At 38.9% G+C, this 19009-nt stretch overlaps 3 protein-coding genes and 1 long non-coding RNA gene across 5 annotated transcripts in view; all 4 read right to left on the bottom strand.

Moving 5' to 3' along the window:
• The window catches only part of LOC103519035 (transcription factor HIVEP3), an 85445-nt gene extending 70938 nt beyond the window's left edge, over positions 1–14507 (bottom strand). Inside the window, exon 1 of the mRNA XM_026830489.1 lies at positions 14139–14507. Within this exon, the coding sequence (XP_026686290.1) occupies positions 14139–14178 (40 nt within the window). The 5' untranslated portion in view covers positions 14179–14507. The remainder of the gene's footprint in view (positions 1–14138) is intronic.
• On the bottom strand, positions 9749–10590 carry LOC113471430. The gene is made up of 2 exons (XR_003394132.1): positions 10473–10590; positions 9749–10135 (listed from the first exon to the last, which is right to left on the bottom strand). It is a non-coding gene; the product is annotated as an uncharacterized LOC113471430 (long non-coding RNA).
• Positions 11918–19009, bottom strand: part of LOC103518882 — a 12340-nt gene continuing 5248 nt past the window's right edge. The window contains exon 3 of one of the 2 annotated variants that reach the window (XM_017448115.2): positions 11918–12050. The gene's annotated coding sequence lies outside the window, so the exon portion shown is untranslated. Of the gene's footprint in view, positions 12051–12217; positions 12279–19009 lie in introns of those variants that run through there. The other variant, XM_008483967.2, reaches the window with a different exon arrangement.
• The window catches only part of LOC108253671, a 23182-nt gene continuing 18590 nt past the window's right edge, over positions 14418–19009 (bottom strand). The window contains exons 2-4 of the mRNA XM_017448055.2: positions 15223–15416; positions 14572–14904; positions 14418–14458 (exon numbers count right to left, since the gene is read on the bottom strand). Coding sequence (XP_017303544.1) covers positions 14418–14458; positions 14572–14904; positions 15223–15406 — 558 coding nt within the window. The 5' untranslated portion in view covers positions 15407–15416. The remainder of the gene's footprint in view (positions 14459–14571; positions 14905–15222; positions 15417–19009) is intronic.

Raw genomic sequence — 19009 nt, 5'->3', positions numbered from 1 at the left:
TAGCCTGTCATAGCATAGCCCAGTACATAGCTAAATCTTACGCCAAGCCGTTTAGGTATCACCTGTTCTTCAACTCCATCTTCTGGTTTGTCTCCTCTCTTTTAGGTTTGGTTCATTGTTTACTTCTTTGTGTGACTGCACGACAACGAGAAGAGAAAGAGATCCCAATACCAGATCCTTACGTAGTACCATTGGTACCAGATCCTAGAGTGGTCCTCAAACGTTAAGAAGTAGAGTTTACACTTGAAGAATCTCGTGAAATTTAGATGAAACGGAGGGTTATTCTGATAAATTCCTGTAGAATACGAATGATTTTATCAATATTGCCTGTCACCAGTACAGGTTCATCGTCATTAGAGTTTACTCTGATGTCATTACCAAGATTATTGGTTAGGTCTGTTGGGTTTATATTAGACATTAGACATCCTATGTCATTACCAAGACATTCTGGTATTTGGTTTGTGGGGGGTTTTTGTTTTTTTTAAAAAAAAAAAAAAAAAAAAAAAAAATCCAAATATTAATACGAAATAATAAAAAACGAAAGCGGGTATGCTGTTACAATACTTGTGTGATCCTTGCCCGGGTTCGAGTTTTTGAGGTGGGCAGAAAAAATTGCTGTTTTTTTTCTTGTCAGTGGCGGTTGAATACAAACGTAAATTTTAAAATTTTACAAAGAGGGGTGGATGCTTCTCGTTATAGGCAGATATTTTTAGTATATTATTGTACCCGTTAAATGCCTGGGGGCCTTCGCCCCGCGAGGGCTGCGGGGGTGGGGGCGAGTGATTTGTGGCTTATGGGAGCCACTCTAAAAGTGTTCGATGACTTTTTTTGTTGTTTTTGGCTCGTCCTTTCCTGAGCATCTCTTGATCTCGCTCGCTGATTGCTTCTGCTCCTTCAAATTCTTCGTCTTTAGTATTATCTGTTTTAGTGAAGATTCTCTTTCTACACATACTTATCTATGCTGCTCCCCTTTTTCTCGTTTGTCTTTTCACATTTATTTCTACTCGTGTGTCTCACCCTTTTTGATCTCCGAGTTCTTTTCCCCTTTGGTGTAACTTGTTCTCGTCATGGTGCAAATTCTCTACTTTATTTTGCTCCCCCTTCTACAACTTGTTCCTTACATCATCCACCTGTTACCTATAGGTATAGGTTTTGTATTCTGGAATTCATTTTTGTCACAAGGGTGATTCCCAAAGTTGTTTCATCTTCCATCAATGAATGGTGGGGGTAGAAATAGGCACTAAAGACCAAGTATAGGGTTAATGCTATCCTGGCTTTTGCAATAAGAGCTCATAGATCTCTTTGAATTTTAATCATGCTCGTGAGATCAGACCAGTCAGCTGAATGCCTCTACTTGACAAACAATATCTCAAGTAGATTATTTATTGGACTTGGCTGAGATAATGATATCTACATAGCCTGGTTAGAGACTAGACATTAGATTATATTTCGCTACTATCAGCTAGCAGCAGATTTATGTGTTTCCACTATGCTCATTATTACTATTACATTACATCAACGTCATCGTATATTTTTGCACATTAACATTATTCGTTGAGGTACCCTCGACATTGTTTCTAAAGATATCACACATTCCCCCCGCGGCAGTTTTAAGCATTAGAAAATAACACTCCGACTAGCTTGCCTGGGCAGATAGATGGAGAGGAAAGATTAGCCGTTTGACCTCACTCTAGGACTCGCACAAGAAATACCAAATACCAGAGAGTGAACCAAACAGCTGGTTTAAGTACCTCTAGTCCTCTAGCACTACTTGGTCAGTTTACAGCACGGCAACATGGCACTAACCATGACTCTGCCATTATCATAATAGAAACTTTCATACTGACGTCGGATTTTGGCCCAGAGGTCTGGATTTTCTGTGTATTGTTTCTATGCATTGTATATGAGGAATACGTGGGGCTAAATGACACCTCACTAACTTCTAAAGAAAGAGCACCTCTAGAGATTTTCTAGCATTTTCAGAGCTTGAATCTCAGATAAATAAAATAGCTATTAACTAAATTGTGCTGTAATTTAGGTAGTCAGTAAACTACGCCAAACTCAGCCGCTAAGTCACAAAGCCCCTACCTGGGGAATCCAGTGACTAACATTTCCAGGGTACCAACTTTACCAAGTCCACGAACTTGTGTTCTTTCATGTCTCGTAATGTCCTACCATCGTCTTCGCCTCTGGCAATGAAAATTTCCATGTTAAGACACAGGATAGGACCATCGGACCGAATAGTGTACTGAATTGTTGAATTGAATGATGCGCATTGTCATGGAGCAACTCGCTTATGTCTCATATGAGTCATCTTCGCATTCATTATTCCTGTGCCGTTTTCTGTGTTTATTATTTTGATAAAAAAAAGTGACGTCATGTTCGACTGTTAGCATTCCTCAGCCATTAGAACATACGTTTTTATCAAGGTTCGCATCAATGGGTTGTGCCGTGTCTGGGAACATGAACACGAGGGTAGCTCCTGATTGTGGCATGTTAGGAGGGGATGTCATGTCACCAGGTCACGTTTCCTTCTCTACTCCATAAGAAATAATATGTATATGTAGAATACCTTGTCTTGCCGTCGAAATCGGGAAATAGCATCTATGCATCTCCATCAAAAGTTGAATATTTACCTATGACGAACTTTAGCGTAACTTCTCATTAAAAGGAACTTAGGAACGAGGAACCTACACCTGATGAATGAACTTCGCACATCTGTAGGGACTTCAAATTTTTGAGAAAAATTATGAAATCCAAAGGTTGAATACTTTCATTATTTCGTCACCAAGGAATTACCAGCTCCGTAGCTAGTAGTTTCGGCGAAAGTTCTTCAAATTCTGAATGCAGAGGGAGTCCGGGTACCTTTATGAATGTTGTAAGCGTGTTAGGTGTGGGGAGTCGTGGGCACCTCATATTTCCGAGAAACAAATTGCTGCAAGTTAAGTCATTGGGTCTGGCAACAAGGCGAATGGGCAAGCCGGATTGCATGTTGGAAATCCACTAATGACCACCACGTACAAATGGCAACGATGTGATTACCTCACCCACACTCCCCCAAGAGTTAGCCATATTCACGCCCATAACAGTTCGCGTGCATTTCGTGACTAGCTTACATAAAGCCGGGCCAGACTGCTTGTCTCTGTGGAAATTTTATTATTGCAAACTTTTCTGAAAAAACTCATCTTGATAAAAAAATTGTATCCTATACCTAGGTAGGTACTCTCTCTTCAAACCTCAACCTGTATTGGAAAATTTGGTGGGCGATTCTCTGAAACTGGAGCAAAACCATACATCATCACTTTTTGCTATGAAAACAATGACATTTCACATAAATTATTATTTGGGTGTAAAGAAAATCCTATAGGTACTCCTCTCTCTTCGAACAAAAACCTGTATTGGGACATTTGGTAGTTTTGAAACATCCACTAAAAGTCCGCTCTATCCCTCTCTAGTATTTTTGGCACATCCACTAAAAAACCAATTTCCCGTTGCTCGTTCCTCTTCCTATTAGATAGTTTGGCAAAGTAATCTTGGCACATCCACTAAGTTTTCCTTCTCTCCTCTCTCTCTCATCTTGTGTACAAAAGTTTTATGCAAATCAGTTACGCCATTCTCTAGATTCCGAACGACAAGCAAACTTTGAGTTTTACATCACAGCGAAGATAACTTGAGAAAACATTATTTAGCCTTTATGATAATTATGCAATATGCAGTGCACAAGAGAGAATAGAATATTCATAACCTTGTTTATCCTTCCAGGAGAAGACTGGAAATCTCTTTATCCTCGCTGTGAAAACAAAGTCTTATTGTAGATGCATATTCCTTTATGGGCACAAACTGTAACGGATTGATACATCTATCTTGGATTATTTTCAGACTGAAATTAGACGCAAAATGTCGAATAAATTTCCTTAAATTGGTGGTTGCAGATGCTAAGCCTTGAACATGAATACTTGGTATTTGTAATCCCACTTTAAATCGTCCAATACATTTTAATTCCAACAACTAATTGCAATATCAAAATCTTGAACAAACAACTTTGATATTACTCTTAGTGAAATATCGTACAAAACAAGGCAATCAGAAGCTTTCCAGTTTCCGTTCTGAAATTCATTCTTCACTACAAAATCTGGGTTAGTACTGATTTCTCAAAATCTCTGTCGATTTCAGGACAACAAGTTGAAGCACATGGCAGATCTCCAGATGAGTGTTTTGGCAGAACCAGAAACCAAACAGCAAATCAACGAGCAAATAACCCAATGGGAGGAGAATTTGGAGAGACTTCACTGCGAGCAGTTCAGGTTGAGATGTTACATGGCCAGTCTGCAGAATGGAGAGCTGCCCAATCCTAAGGTGAGGAAATTACAGATCAATTTCTTTCAGCTTTCACATCAGTAGCAGTTCGGTAGCGGTACCTTTCCAGGGTGATTGACAGTAAGATTGAATGTAAGTTTTTCCACAGCAACTTTATGCAGTACACATCTCATAGAAATCTTGGGCTCCTCTGATAAAGGAATTTTCGAAGCGTTCATCACAGCAGCCGTAGGACCGTAAATTCGATCATTTTAATATTTTTTTTATTGCAAACTTTTCTGAAAAAACTCATCTTGATAAAAAATTGTATCCTATAGGTACTCTCTCTTCAAACCTCAACCTGTATTGGAAAATTTGGTGGGTGATTCTCTGAAACTGGAGCAAAACAATATATCATCACTTTTTGCTATGAAAACAATGACATTTGACATAAATTATTATTTGGGTGTAAAGAAAATCCTATAGGTACTTTCTCTTCGAACAAAAACCTGTATTGGGACATTTGGTAGTTTTGAAACATCCACTAAAAGTCCACTCTATCCCTCTCTAGTATTTTTGGCACATCCACTAAAAAACCAATTTCCCGTTGCTCGTTAGATAGTTTGGCAAAGTAATCTTGGCACATCCACTAAGTTTTTCTTCTCTCCTCTCCCTCATCTTGTGTACAAATTAGAAAAGTTAGTAGTTTTTGCACATTTACTGCCTTCTCACTTCGTCGTTTCGTCAAATACTCCTGTTATTAGGTTTGATTATACCATTATAAGTTGTTATCAACAATAGGATCGAGTAAATTATAAGGTAGCTTATTTATCTCTTATCTTTTGATAAGATTCCCTTCAAGGACCTTACGCATTCATTACAAGTTCCCTATAATTATAGCATCTCACGAATTCGGAATTCCACCCTCAACAACCCTCAAGAGGGTGAAAAGGTTGAGAACATCATAAGCAATCGTACAAAAATTAAAATTAATGATAGTGTTGTAGAATGTCAAGAACGGTGTTTCAAAGGGGTTCCCCCAGTCTCCTTGTTACGCGTTGTCTCCATGTTTACCTCCTACTCTTTGCTTTTTGGCTCCAATCTCCAGTGTCTACGATTTTCCCCAGACAGTAGTGTAGATACTCGTTAGAGAAAATATACCGAGTTGTTTCAACACAGGCTAACCAATCAACAATCAGGCATACCTGCGTTCGTACGAAGCCATGATTCTAGTCAGGCCTGACACCAGTGACACCTACTGGTGAGAAGATAAGCTCTCTCACAGAAGAGAATGTCAAATCCACGTAATATCTTCTGCGTATACTTACACACACGATCTATAAAATACACAGACATTAAGTATGTAGAAATTGAATGAATAATATCCTCTCTCGCAACTTTTGCTCTTCGGATGATTGAGAAAGCAAAGAATACTGGAGAGAGGAGAGCTCTGTGCCAACAACCTGGCATTCGCTTTCCCTTGACAGGAAAATCTTGGAGGGAGTTGTGAACATTTCCGGGGAAAATAGGATTAGCGGAAGGACTAAACCTGTGGAGAGACAGGTCTCATCGATATTTTAGGGGTCTGCGACTTGAAGACTCTATTTGAAGAAAAAAAGTAAAGAAATATTGGTAGTACACCTTTTATAACACGTACATGTAAGTAAATTTACAAAAAAAAAAAAAAAAAAAAACAGTTCGAGTTGAGAAAAAAAAATAAATCTCAGAAAATGTTAAAAAATTGAGCAAGCTATGTTCGATGCCTGATGTAACGTAAGAACGCGCGAGAGGCAGAGAGAGAGCAGAAGGGCAGGGAAATCCTGGCGCCACAGATTGAACGCGTCTGTCTGGGGCTAACAGCTAACCTGCTTCCTTCATCATACTAGCCTCCAGCTGCTAGCAGCTTCGATGCTGACCTGAACAAATATGCACGACAACGAGAAGAGAAAGAGATCCCAATACCAGATCCTTACGTAGTACCATTGGTACCAGATCCTAGAGTGGTCCTCAAACGTTAAGAAGTAGAGTTTACACTTGAAGAATCTCGTGAAATTTAGATGAAACGGAGGGTTATTCTGATAAATTCCTGTAGAATACGAATGATTTTATCAATATTGCCTGTCACCAGTACAGGTTCATCGTCATTAGAGTTTACTCTGATGTCATTACCAAGATTATTGGTTAGGTCTGTTGGGTTTATATTAGACATTAGACATCCTATGTCATTACCAAGACATTCTGGTATTTCTGTAGCATTTATCATCACGCAGATGGTCTCACAGTGTATAGCCCGTTTGTGAGAGAGCCCGAGTTCAGTATGTATCACCATCACCTTGTCGTAACGTTGCTCATTTCTTATTCCATCTCTTGGTATCACCTGTTCTTCAACTCCATCTTCTGGTTTGTCTCCTCTCTTTTAGGTTTGGTTCATTGTTTACTTCTTTGTGTGACTTTTTTTGTTGTTTTTGGCTCGTCCTTTCCTGAGCATCTCTTGATCTCGCTCGCTGATTGCTTCTGCTCCTTCAAATTCTTCGTCTTTAGTATTATCTGTTTTAGTGAAGATTCTCTTTCTACACATACTTATCTATGCTGCTCCCCTTTTTCTCGTTTGTCTTTTCACATTTATTTCTACTCGTGTGTCTCACCCTTTTTGATCTCCGAGTTCTTTTCCCCTTTGGTGTAACTTGTTCTCGTCATGGTGCAAATTCTCTACTTTATTTTGCTCCCCCTTCTACAACTTGTTCCTTACATCATCCACCTGTTACCTATAGGTATAGGTTTTGTATTCTGGAATTCATTTTTGTCACAAGGGTGATTCCCAAAGTTGTTTCATCTTCCATCAATGAATGGTGGGGGTAGAAATAGGCACTAAAGACCAAGTATAGGGTTAATGCTATCCTGGCTTTTGCAATAAGAGCTCATAGATCTCTTTGAATTTTAATCATGCTCGTGAGATCAGACCAGTCAGCTGAATGCCTCTACTTGACAAACAATATCTCAAGTAGATTATTTATTGGACTTGGCTGAGATAATGATATCTACATAGCCTGGTTAGAGACTAGACATTAGATTATATTTCGCTACTATCAGCTAGCAGCAGATTTATGTGTTTCCACTATGCTCATTATTACTATTACATTACATCAACGTCATCGTATATTTTTGCACATTAACATTATTCGTTGAGGTACCCTCGACATTGTTTCTAAAGATATCACACATTCCCCCCGCGGCAGTTTTAAGCATTAGAAAATAACACTCCGACTAGCTTGCCTGGGCAGATAGATGGAGAGGAAAGATTAGCCGTTTGACCTCACTCTAGGACTCGCACAAGAAATACCAAATACCAGAGAGTGAACCAAACAGCTGGTTTAAGTACCTCTAGTCCTCTAGCACTACTTGGTCAGTTTACAGCACGGCAACATGGCACTAACCATGACTCTGCCATTATCATAATAGAAACTTTCATACTGACGTCGGATTTTGGCCCAGAGGTCTGGATTTTCTGTGTATTGTTTCTATGCATTGTATATGAGGAATACGTGGGGCTAAATGACACCTCACTAACTTCTAAAGAAAGAGCACCTCTAGAGATTTTCTAGCATTTTCAGAGCTTGAATCTCAGATAAATAAAATAGCTATTAACTAAATTGTGCTGTAATTTAGGTAGTCAGTAAACTACGCCAAACTCAGCCGCTAAGTCACAAAGCCCCTACCTGGGGAATCCAGTGACTAACATTTCCAGGGTACCAACTTTACCAAGTCCACGAACTTGTGTTCTTTCATGTCTCGTAATGTCCTACCATCGTCTTCGCCTCTGGCAATGAAAATTTCCATGTTAAGACACAGGATAGGACCATCGGACCGAATAGTGTACTGGAAAAAAAAAAAACCAAAAAACTAAGAGAAAAAAAAAAAAAAAAAAAAAAAACAAGGCTCTAAGGCTAGGCAGAACCCTAGTAAACTTTTACAGAAAAAAAGTCACAAACTCTCCTTTCTATCCTCCTCATTACCCTTAAATTCCCCCTGTTACCTTCCTCAGGTGATATTTTCCATGGGGAAAAAATCGTACTAAAATCAAACACGTCAAGTGAGCAAAAGTATCTTTCGTACGAGATTTGGTACGAAACGTACTAGACGTGGACACGAGCGTTCACCGTCGCACTGAAAACACAACGTCCCCCGCTCTCCTCTCCTCCACCTAGGATTCCCCTGCTTGTGTGCGTCCTTCACTCGGATGACGTCACCCAGTATCTACATGCCATCACACAAGATACCCGAGGATTTGCTAAGCCTCTCCAGTGTATGGGGAATGGGGGCCGAGAGAATCGAGGTTTAACTTTTCACTCTACGTCTACGAGGTTTTTGCTCACCTTGAAAAAATAATAGAAAGTAAAAAAAAAAAATCTTCCGTAAAAATGCTCTGCCCTTTTAGGTACTTCTTCAATTTTGACAAAGAAATGATTTGCGGATTCGTTTTTGGTCTCTGTTGTCTGTTATCTTGTACCTCACTTGCAAGATTCCCCCCCCCAAGATGTTAGATAGAGGGAACTGTTACTGCCAAGCTCTTATCGTCCCTTAAAGCGAAAAGAGAAGGAAGATAGGATAGAAGAAAGCTAATCTTATCTCTTATCTGTTTAGGATAAAATCCACCCCGGGCGGGAATTGAACCCGCGGCCTTGCGCTTACATGGTAGGTGCGCTACCTTCAAAGTAACTAGGCTGGTCCAACAAGACCTTTAATAAGTAGGTACTCACCTCGAGGGTCGCAAAAGGTACCTACCCTATTCAGTGTAGGTACCTACCTGTCTCATACAAACGACTAGTTTTACTGAGTGCCTGGAAACAATACTGTGTATGCAATGTGTCGTACACACGTTCCTTCGGAAAAATAGGTCAAGAAAGTAGGTAGGTAGTAGGTACCTAACTTTCTGTAGTTTTAACTTTTGGCAAACTTACAAGAATGTAGGAACGCTCAAAGATAACAACAACCAGATAATAATTTATGTTTTATTTATTTGATAGGTTTTAATGTATCTATTGTGGTTTTCGTAAATTTTATTACTTGCTTTTTTTACATGAGAGGATAGAAGAAAGCTAATCTTATCTCTTATCTGTTTAGGATAAAATCCACCCCGGGCGGGAATTGAACCCGCGGCCTTGCGCTTACAAGGCAGGTGCGCTACCTTCAAAGTAACTAGGCTGGTCCAACAAGTACTCACCTCGAGCAAGGGGTCGCAAAAGCTACCCACCCTATTCAGTGTAGGTACCTAACTGTCTCATACAAACGACTAGTTTTACTGAGTGCCTGGAAACAATTTTGTGTATGCAATGTGTCGTACACACGTTCCTTTGGAAAAATAGGTCAAGAAAGTAGGTAGGTAGGTATACCTTAGAACTTTCTGTAGTTTTAACTTTTGGCAAACTTACAAGAATGTAGGAACGCTCAAAGATAACAACAACCAGATAATAATTTATGTTTTATTTTTATTCGATAGGTTTTAATGTATCTATTGTGGTTTTCGTAAATTTTATTACTTGCTTTTTTTTACATGAAAGATCTTAAAAGCTAAAAAGGTTAGCCTATGTTTTATCATTAGGTAATATCTATGTATAGTTACTAGCTACAGCAGGCCCTGAGCTTAAAATAACTTGTGAGGGATAATGTGGCAAAAAAGGTAGACACTGAAACCCTTTTTAAAAGATCTGAGACCCAATTTTGAATTTGGAATAAGAAACTAGGTAACTAGGTATATGTACGTGTTGGAGTAGGTACATATGATTACTCGTGTATTGTTGTATGAATTGCACAAAGGATTCATTATACTTGTATCTATTACCTATTTGCTCTTCCTACAAAAAGAAGTGAGTACCGAAATACTCCCGAAGTGGGTACCGAAATACTACCGAAATACATAAAGTCCTTTTTATAGAAAACTCAGATTATAAAATGCCATCATACCACTACTAGCTACAGCAGGCCCTGAGCTTAAAATAACTTGTGAGGGATAATGTGGCAAAAAAGGTAGACACTGAAACCCTTTTTAAAAGATTTGAGACCCAATTTTGAATTTGGAATAAGAAACTATGTACATACGTGTTGGAGTAGGTACATATGATTAATCGTGTATTGATGTATGAATTGCACAAAGGATTCATTATACTTGTATCTATTACCTATTTTTCCTATTTGCTCTTCCCACAAAAAAGTGGTTACCGAAATACTCCCGAAGTGGGTACCGAAATACATAAAGTCCTTTTTATAGAAAACTCAGATTATAAAATGCCATCATACCAAAGTCACAAAGCCCCTACCTGGGGAATCCAGTGACTAACATTTCCAGGGTACCAACTTTACCAAGTCCACGAACTTGTGTTCTTTCATGACTCGTAATGTCTTAGCATTGTCTTCGCCTCTGGCAATGAAAATTTCCATGTTAAGACACAGGATAGGACCATCGGACCGAATAGTGTACACAATTGTTGAATTGAATGATGCGCATTGTCATGGAGCAACTCGCTTATGTCTCATATGAGTCATCTTCGCATTCATTATTCCTGTGCCGTTTTCTGTGTTTATTATTTTGATGGAGCAACTCGCTTATGTCTCATATGAGTCATCTTCGCATTCATTATTCCTGTGCCGTTTTCTGTGTTTATTATTTTGATAAAAAAAAAGTGACGTCATGTTCGACTGTTAGCATTCCTCAGCCATTAGAACATACGTTTTTATCAAGGTTCGCATCAATGGGTTGTGCCGTGTCTGGGAACATGAACACGAGGGTAGCTCCTGATTGTGGCATGTTAGGAGGGGATGTCATGTCACCAGGTCACGTTTCCTTCTCTACTCCATAAGAAATATGTATATGTAGAATACCTTGTCTTGCCATCGAAATCGGGAAATAGCATCTATGCATCTCCATCAAAATTAGAATATTGAACACGAGGGTAGCTCCTGATTGTGGCATGTTAGGAGGGGATGTCATGTCACCAGGTCACGTTTCCTTCTCTACTCCATAAGAAATAATATGTATATGTAGAATACCTTGTCTTGCCGTCGAAATCGGGAAATAGCATCTATGCATCTCCATCAAAAGTTGAATATTTACCATCATACCAACAGTGTTTGTTTTGTAAATGTAGGTAGGTACCTAGCTCTTTTCTTAAAAGTTAAACGAGATAGCAACAAATGCTCAAAGCTATTCCTAATATTTTTTTCATTTATTTTAATACATACATGCATTGTTTGTGTAGTCTTTTTGTAAACCAACCAAAATGGTACCTTACGCATTATTGGGTTATGGGGCGTCCTAATACTTTAGTAGAGTAGGCCTGCTGTAATAACATACGCTTTATCATAGGGGTTTTATCATAATTAACCTAAAATGACCTAGCACATTGATAAAATAAATTTACGAGAAATAATCATACAGATAGTTTAGAAAAGCTAAAATACCTATTATATTTTTCTTATGAATAAAATATATTATGCTATCCACGACTTTGTCGAAAAAGAAAACGGTAAGGGGTTGTCCAAAATAAAGACGAGTACATTAGTACCTATATGACCTAAATTTAGATAAAATATATATTTGTATATAAAATAAGATTTGTAACTAAAAGCTGCGGGTAACATGGAGCTTTCATTCCACAACAGTAATGGATGTTCGAGTATTTTTGAATACTTTCTCGTCAATTCCACATCTGCCTTTCATTGGGCGAAGCGCTGGAAGTTGTGGCTTTAAACCGGATAGCCTGAAATGATTAAGAAAATTAAGTGCTTAAACCATACGGAATAAGTTTAACATCCTATTAACCATAAGGAATAAGTTTAACATTGATAAAGAAAAATAACAAGGAATTGGTGGATGTGCCAATTTTTCAGTCAGGTTTCATAAAGATTAGAAATTAGTGGATGTGCTAATTTTACATCTGCCTTTCATTGGGCGAAGCGCTGGAAGTTGTGGCTTTAAACCGGATAGCCTGAAATGATTAAGAAAATTAAGTGCTTAAACCATAAGGAATAAGTTTAACATCCCATTAACCATAAGGAACAAGTTTAACATTGATAAAGAAAAATAACAAGAAATTGGTGGATGTGTCAATTTCACATGCTTCATTGCTTTTGCTTAAAGATTAGTGGATGTGCTAATTTTTCAGTCAGGTTTCATAAAGATTAGAAATTAGTGGATGTGCTAATTTTACAGTCAGATTTAATGAAGATCTAAAGATTATTTATTTATCTACTCGTGTGTAGGTACATAGTTATTAATTACATTACATATGTACATAAAAATTGCCAATCTGAAAAGACTAGGATTCAGTGGATGTGCCAATTTTTCAGAGAGTACTTCAGAAAGTACCTAATGGAGAATAAAAGATTTTAGAACCAAGCGAATTGAGCTAAGAACTTTCAGGTTACCTAGATTTATTTACCGTGCCCTTGAACATTTTCCTTAAACTTTAAGCCTGCTTTCCTTGATGAAATTTACGAAATTTCCAAAAGTAAATGGATCCAGGTTGACTTCTGTGCTTGTACCTCAAGCTGTGACAAAATCGTCGCTCTAATTTAGTTTGTTTGGAATTTACATTGACCCTGAATTGAGAATACCTTTACGTCACTTTTCGTAAGATAGCAACGAATAAAGTACCTTGAACATTTTCCTTAAACTTTAAGCCTGCTTTCCTTGATGAAATTTACGAAATTTCCAAAAGTAAATGGATCCAGGTTGACTTCTATGCTTGTACCTCAAGCTGTGACAAAATCGTCGCTCTAATTTAGTTTGTTTGGAATTTACATTGACCCTGAATTGAAAATACCTTTACGTCACTTTTCGTAAGATAGCAACGAATAAAGTCTACTATTGTTTAACTTTGGGCCAGTGATGGACGAATCAAGGGTCCAGAAGCAGGGTAGGAATTTTTTTGCAGACATTTTTTGTTCATAGGAGTTACAAGAAAATGTTGAAGGCTGGAGGAAATAAGTAGAACCGTGTCGGGATAAAAGAAGTTAAAAGGGATTGTAGAAGCTAGGGGGGGGGGGGGGACATAATTTAGCAGCTCACAAACATATCGAAACGCTTGGTAGAATCCGGATAGAACAGGGATTCTACCAAGATTTTTTACTTCGATCTTGATTCTATTCCATTTGTAGGGCCCTTCGACCGCAAATTTTTGGAGTCTGCCATTCAGCAAAAGAGAAAAATGAAGCTCGAGGGGGAGGGAGCTCCCTTCCCCCCTCCCTTAATACGGCCCTGATACCAGGTACCTAATCCTCTGTTTGATAGAACTGAGGGAAATAGCCTGAAGTAGGCGAATGGAAAAGGGATTCAAGGGATATACCTACTCGTAAATAGAACGCCCATGCGAAACAATGACATTAAAAAAAGTTTGTAATGGTTAAAAGGGATATGTAAACAATATCTAGATATCCTTCTAAGTACTATTGTAAAGTTAAGTGTTTGTCTCAGGTCCCAGAGGATCCTGCTTGCATTCTAAAAAGGATAATGCGACAAGCATTGCAGGATCTGCCCAACTTGGAAAGAAAACCTCTTTCATTACGTTAATTTTTAATACATAAATTTTATCTACACCTTCCTCTTGAGAAAAATGAAGCTCGAGGGGGGGGGCCTTCCCCCCTCCCTAAATACGGCCCTGATACCAGGTACCTAATCCTCTGTTTGATAGGACTGAGGGAAATAGCCTGAAGTAGGCGAAGGGAAAAGGGATTCAAGGGATATACCTACTCGTAAATAAAAGAACGCCCATGCGAAACAATGACATTAACAAAAGTTTGTAGTTGACAAAAGGTAACAAAGTTTTTAATGAGGTGACAGTACTTACGTCTTTTAGGGGGTAAGCCCAGCCCTTTGCGTCGAGGCATATCACCATATCAGCCTGAACATACAGGGTGTGTAGAAACTGTCCGGGGACTAATCAGCACTCCCTAGTGTTTCACCGAAAGCAAGTGACACATCTTTCCCGGTCTACAAAAACACTTGTCACAAAAACAAAGCTGTCGCGATATCTCTCCAATCGAAATAATTCCTAATCTAAAACACTTGTTTTACTTGGTTATCTTTTTTTGAACAATAAAAAATGACTCACGTTCGCGCGAAGGCTCTACAAAGCCACCTCGTTCACAAATAACGGAGCAACACTGACTGAAAATACAAAACAGAGAACGTAAACATTCTCTCAATCAGTTTAGGGATTCCTCTGTCTCCACATGGACAAGACATCTTCCTTGTATCTCTCCTCCTCATCATCCTCTCGCTCTGGTGATAGTTTTTGTAACTTCTCAGGATATTCAGACTCATCTCTAAGACATCTTCCTTGTATCTCTCCTCCTCATCATCCTCTCGCTCTGGTGATAGTTTTTGTAACTTCTCAGGATATTCAGACTCATCTCGTTCTCTGAACACAGATTTCTTCGTCTTGCCGTAGATGTAGTAGTTGTCTTTGGGACGTCCTTTTTCCAAGTAGTCTAGCATGAGCTTCTCCAACTCTTGGTTGGTGAGATATGGATAGTGTTCTTTGAAGTTGGCGAGCTCCGAGGAGAGAGTAGACTTCTGATAGCCATAACCTATATCTTCTGGCTGGCCGTAATCTGGAATCATAAGAAAGACGACAAATTCACAACTTTGTATTTTTCCCCTTTAAGGCGCTTTAACACTACTGAGTGTAGGTCGTTCGTGCCGAATTTAGGTATTAACTGAATGCAGGTAGCTCTGAATAACGACAGCGCTTCAGAGTCTGGAGTTCAGTCCTCCAAATCAGAACACGACATATTTTTATATCGAGTCAATCGAGTGTCATAGGATACGTATAAAGGTACCTATTGTTATTTCTTTCTATTCCCATAATCTAGGAACGTTCATGTACTAGCTATCTCAAATCTCAACCCAAGATAAACCAAAGTCTTTACCTTCGGGCACAAAAATGATCTCCTCCTCCGGTTCTTTCTCATACACATACAGAGGTTCCAGCTCTCTCTCCCTCTTCTCTATCATACTGATGACGGGTTTCAGACTTTCTGCATCATATTCGCTCATTGGCATCGAACTGACGGTCGTCAGCCATAGCGTGATGGCTAGACTGAGGCCTTTCATCGTACTAGACCTGAAAACAGAAGAACAGAAAGAAAAAGGTGCGTTATTTTCCACAAATTATAGTGTTAGTAAAAGAGTTTCTTTGTTTCATTGGAGCTCTAAATTTCAGAGTCACTATAGTTGTAAAGCAACAAAAATTATGAAGTTTTAATATTTCGGACCCATCATGACGAATAGGGTTTTGGGTAAGGGTACGGCCGTACGGGAGACCAATACTATCTCACAAACACGGAACTCTTTGGAAGAGCGAAAGAAAAAGTAGGAAGAGGAAGAGGAGGAGGAGAAGGTGAAGAAGGAGGAGAAGAAGACGAAGAAGAAGAAGACGCCGACGACGACGACAAAAAAGAGTAGCATAGGGAGGAGAAGGAGGAGTGGTACCCCTACCTAACGACCGGCTGGGATGGAAATTTTGAAAAATGAAATCACCGACCAACATATTTTCCATATTACCTCCTCCCCCTCCTGTACCACTTGAAGTCGAAACATTGTTCGATGAATAGGTAGGTAAAAGGATGAAGAGGTAGGTAAAAGGATATTACTCTTTTACCATCACATCCCCCGAAGGAGAGAGTAGACTTCTGATAGCCATAACCTATATCTTCTGGCTGGCCGTAATCTGGAATCATAAGAAAGACGACAAATTCACAACTATGTATTTTTCCCCTTTAGGGCGCTTTAACATTACTGAGTGTAGGTTGTTCGTACCTCTGAATAACGACAGCGCTTCAGAGTCTGGAGTTCAGTCCTTCAAATCAGAACACGACATATTTTCATATCGAGTCAATCGAGTGTCATAAAATACGTATAGGTACCTATTGTTATTTCTTTCTATTCCCATAATCTTAGGAACGTTCATGTACTAGCTATCTCAACCCAAGATAAACCAAAGTCTTTACCTTCGGGCACAAAAATGATCTCCTCCTCCGGTTCTTTCTCATACACATACAGAGGTTCCAGCTCTCTCTCCCTCTTCTCTATCATACTGATGACGGGTTTCAGACTTTCTGCATCATATTCACTCATTGGCATCGAACTGACGGTCGTCAGCCATAGCGTGATGGCTAAACTGAGGCCTTTCATCGTACTAGACCTGAAAACAGAAGAACAGAAAGAAAAAGGTGCGTTATTTTCCACAAATTATAGTGTTAGTAAAAGAGTTTCTTTGTTTCATTGGAGCTCTAAATTTCAGAGTCGCTATAGTTGTAAAGGAACAAAAATTAAGAAGTTGTATTATTTCGGACCCATCATGACGAATAGGGTTTTGGGTAAGGGTACGGCCGTACGGGAGACCAATACTATCTCACAAACACGGAACTCCAAAGTATTGGAAGAGCGAAAGAAAAAGTAGGAAGAGGAAGAGGAGGAGGAGAAGGTGAAGAAGGAGGAGAAGAAGAAGAAGAAGAAGAAGAAGAAGAAGAAGAAGAAGAAGAAGAAGAAGAAGAAGAAGAAGAAGACGCCGACGACGACAAAAAAGAGTAGCATAGGGAGGAGAAGGAGGAGTGGTACCCCTATCTAACGACTGGCTGGGATGGAAATTTTGAAAAATGAAATCACCGACCAACATATTTTCCATATTACCTCCTCCCCCTCCTGTACCTCTTGAAATCGAAACATTGTTCGATGAATAGGTAGGTAAAAGGATATTACTCTTTTACCATCACATCCCCCGAGACAAATTCAAAATTAACCTATCCATCACAGCTGTGTTTGGGGGTGACTGGAGTGATATTACAAACCTCGAACGCAACTTATCCGATGAAGTTTAGGTATAAAAACAGCACAAAGCTTGCACGATGAAAGTTTTGTGAAGTAATCTCAAAATTGGTCATTTGTAGGTATAAGCTTCGCTCACAAAAGACTTCTAGTTTAGACATCAGTGTTTAACTCTAATCTATTTGGTCAGGGAAAAATGGACTGGGGCCAAATGGTTTCGCCATGTTGTGTAGGGACTAGAGACCTTCAGTAGGAACTAATGATACCTACCAATTACCAATATTATCAGAGATTTAGCAACCTCCTTGGCCAAGTGGCTTGATCCGGAGGTCCCCGGTTCGTTTTCCGGCGGAGTCGAAGGTTTTTAGGCTCTAGTTTTTATCAGAGATTTTCTGCAAGAGCCACACCAGCCACTCTACACAGGGCTGTTGTAGAAGAGCTTGTTTAAATATTTGCATTTTTTTCAATACCCTTCTCGTCTATCCCTTTCGTATGCGGTTTTATGGCATTTAAAAAGTGGGTTACCTCCAGGCTAAAATGCGCTAATTCATCATACTCTCTCTCGTCCCCCCATTCTTTCCCCATAATCCTCTTCTATACAACGAGTGGAGATAAAATGCCACATCAGAGGGCGAACAATGCAAAAATGAAAATAACCCGACTCATGTTTTTAAATATTCATCATAAATAAATATTCAACATAAATCCAAACAAGTAGGTATGTATTACCACCTGTTCTTTTTCAATTTGTGCGGAATCTCGGCTTAACTAAACGCGTGTTTTGTCTGTATAATAAATAAAGGTTATATTTATTCTGTTCCAAATAAAATAAACCTCATTTGAGGTTTGTTCAGAATAAGATTCACATCTATAATATTTAGGCAGGTAAAAATCCGTCCTACAAAATCTGCCCCAAGAGCCTTTCAATCAAGAGCTTTGGCATTTGATATGATAGAAAAAGTTCTACCTATAATCCCTGTGGGATGATGGGAATATGAGTAGGTATATCAGGGATTTAGTGGAAACTCCCTTTCCGATAAACCTATTTAATACTCGAAGGTTCATTTGAACGTCAACCTCAGTGGTGTAATGATCAACGCGTTGGACTACGGGTCTGGAGATTGGTGGTTTGAGTCCAAGTCAAGTCATGAAATTTATCCAGGGAAATTGTCTTTCACACAATCATGTATAAATGAATATTACTTTACGTATTACGCCTATTTGAAAATTTTCACCCGTTAACCAATAGGAGGCAACATAAGTAAATCAAAAGTCAAGATATTTCCTGAATGTCTTTTTAGGAAATCACTTATATGAGCAGGTCATATCCTTTAATTAACCTTTCTAGAATGCCTTCAAAGTGACCTTAATCCCACGTATTTCCCATTTCTGCTGAGTCATTTAATATTACTGGGGCAGGCTTTAATTGGAAGTCTCATTAGGTAGGTATTCATACCTCTTCTCTTCTATCAAGGGTAGGTGTAGGTATTCATACCTAGAAGAGAGGTAGGTAGGTGTACGTAGGTTATAAAGTTTTAATTAAGCTTGGGCTTAGGAAAATGTCTGGGAATTATGGTTTGTGTGGCCTTCCGGTGTAATTCAAGACACCCTAATAGGTTTTCTGTGGGGTTTAAACATAGTTAGGTAGAAACGGAAATATAAGGTATAGCTTGTCCACGGACTAACTTAGGTTATTTATTATTCACAAAAAGCAACAACTTCATATGAGAGTTAGGTATATTGTTAAGCAGCGCCTACACTACACTTTGTTCGATTGAAATCGCCTGAGCCAAGTTCAAACTGTAAAGAATCCTTTCATCTTATCTCCTTCCCCCACAAAAAAAAAAAAAAAAAAAAAAAAAAAAAAAAAAAAAAACCTTAAATTGGGGA

This window comes from Diaphorina citri, unplaced genomic scaffold, assembly GCF_000475195.1.
Source record: "Diaphorina citri unplaced genomic scaffold, Diaci psyllid genome assembly version 1.1 scaffold63, whole genome shotgun sequence".
NCBI classification, from domain to species: Eukaryota; Metazoa; Arthropoda; class Insecta; order Hemiptera; family Psyllidae; genus Diaphorina; species Diaphorina citri.
Note: the sequence above shows the minus strand (reverse complement) of the source record. Positions and strands in the feature narration are given on the sequence as shown.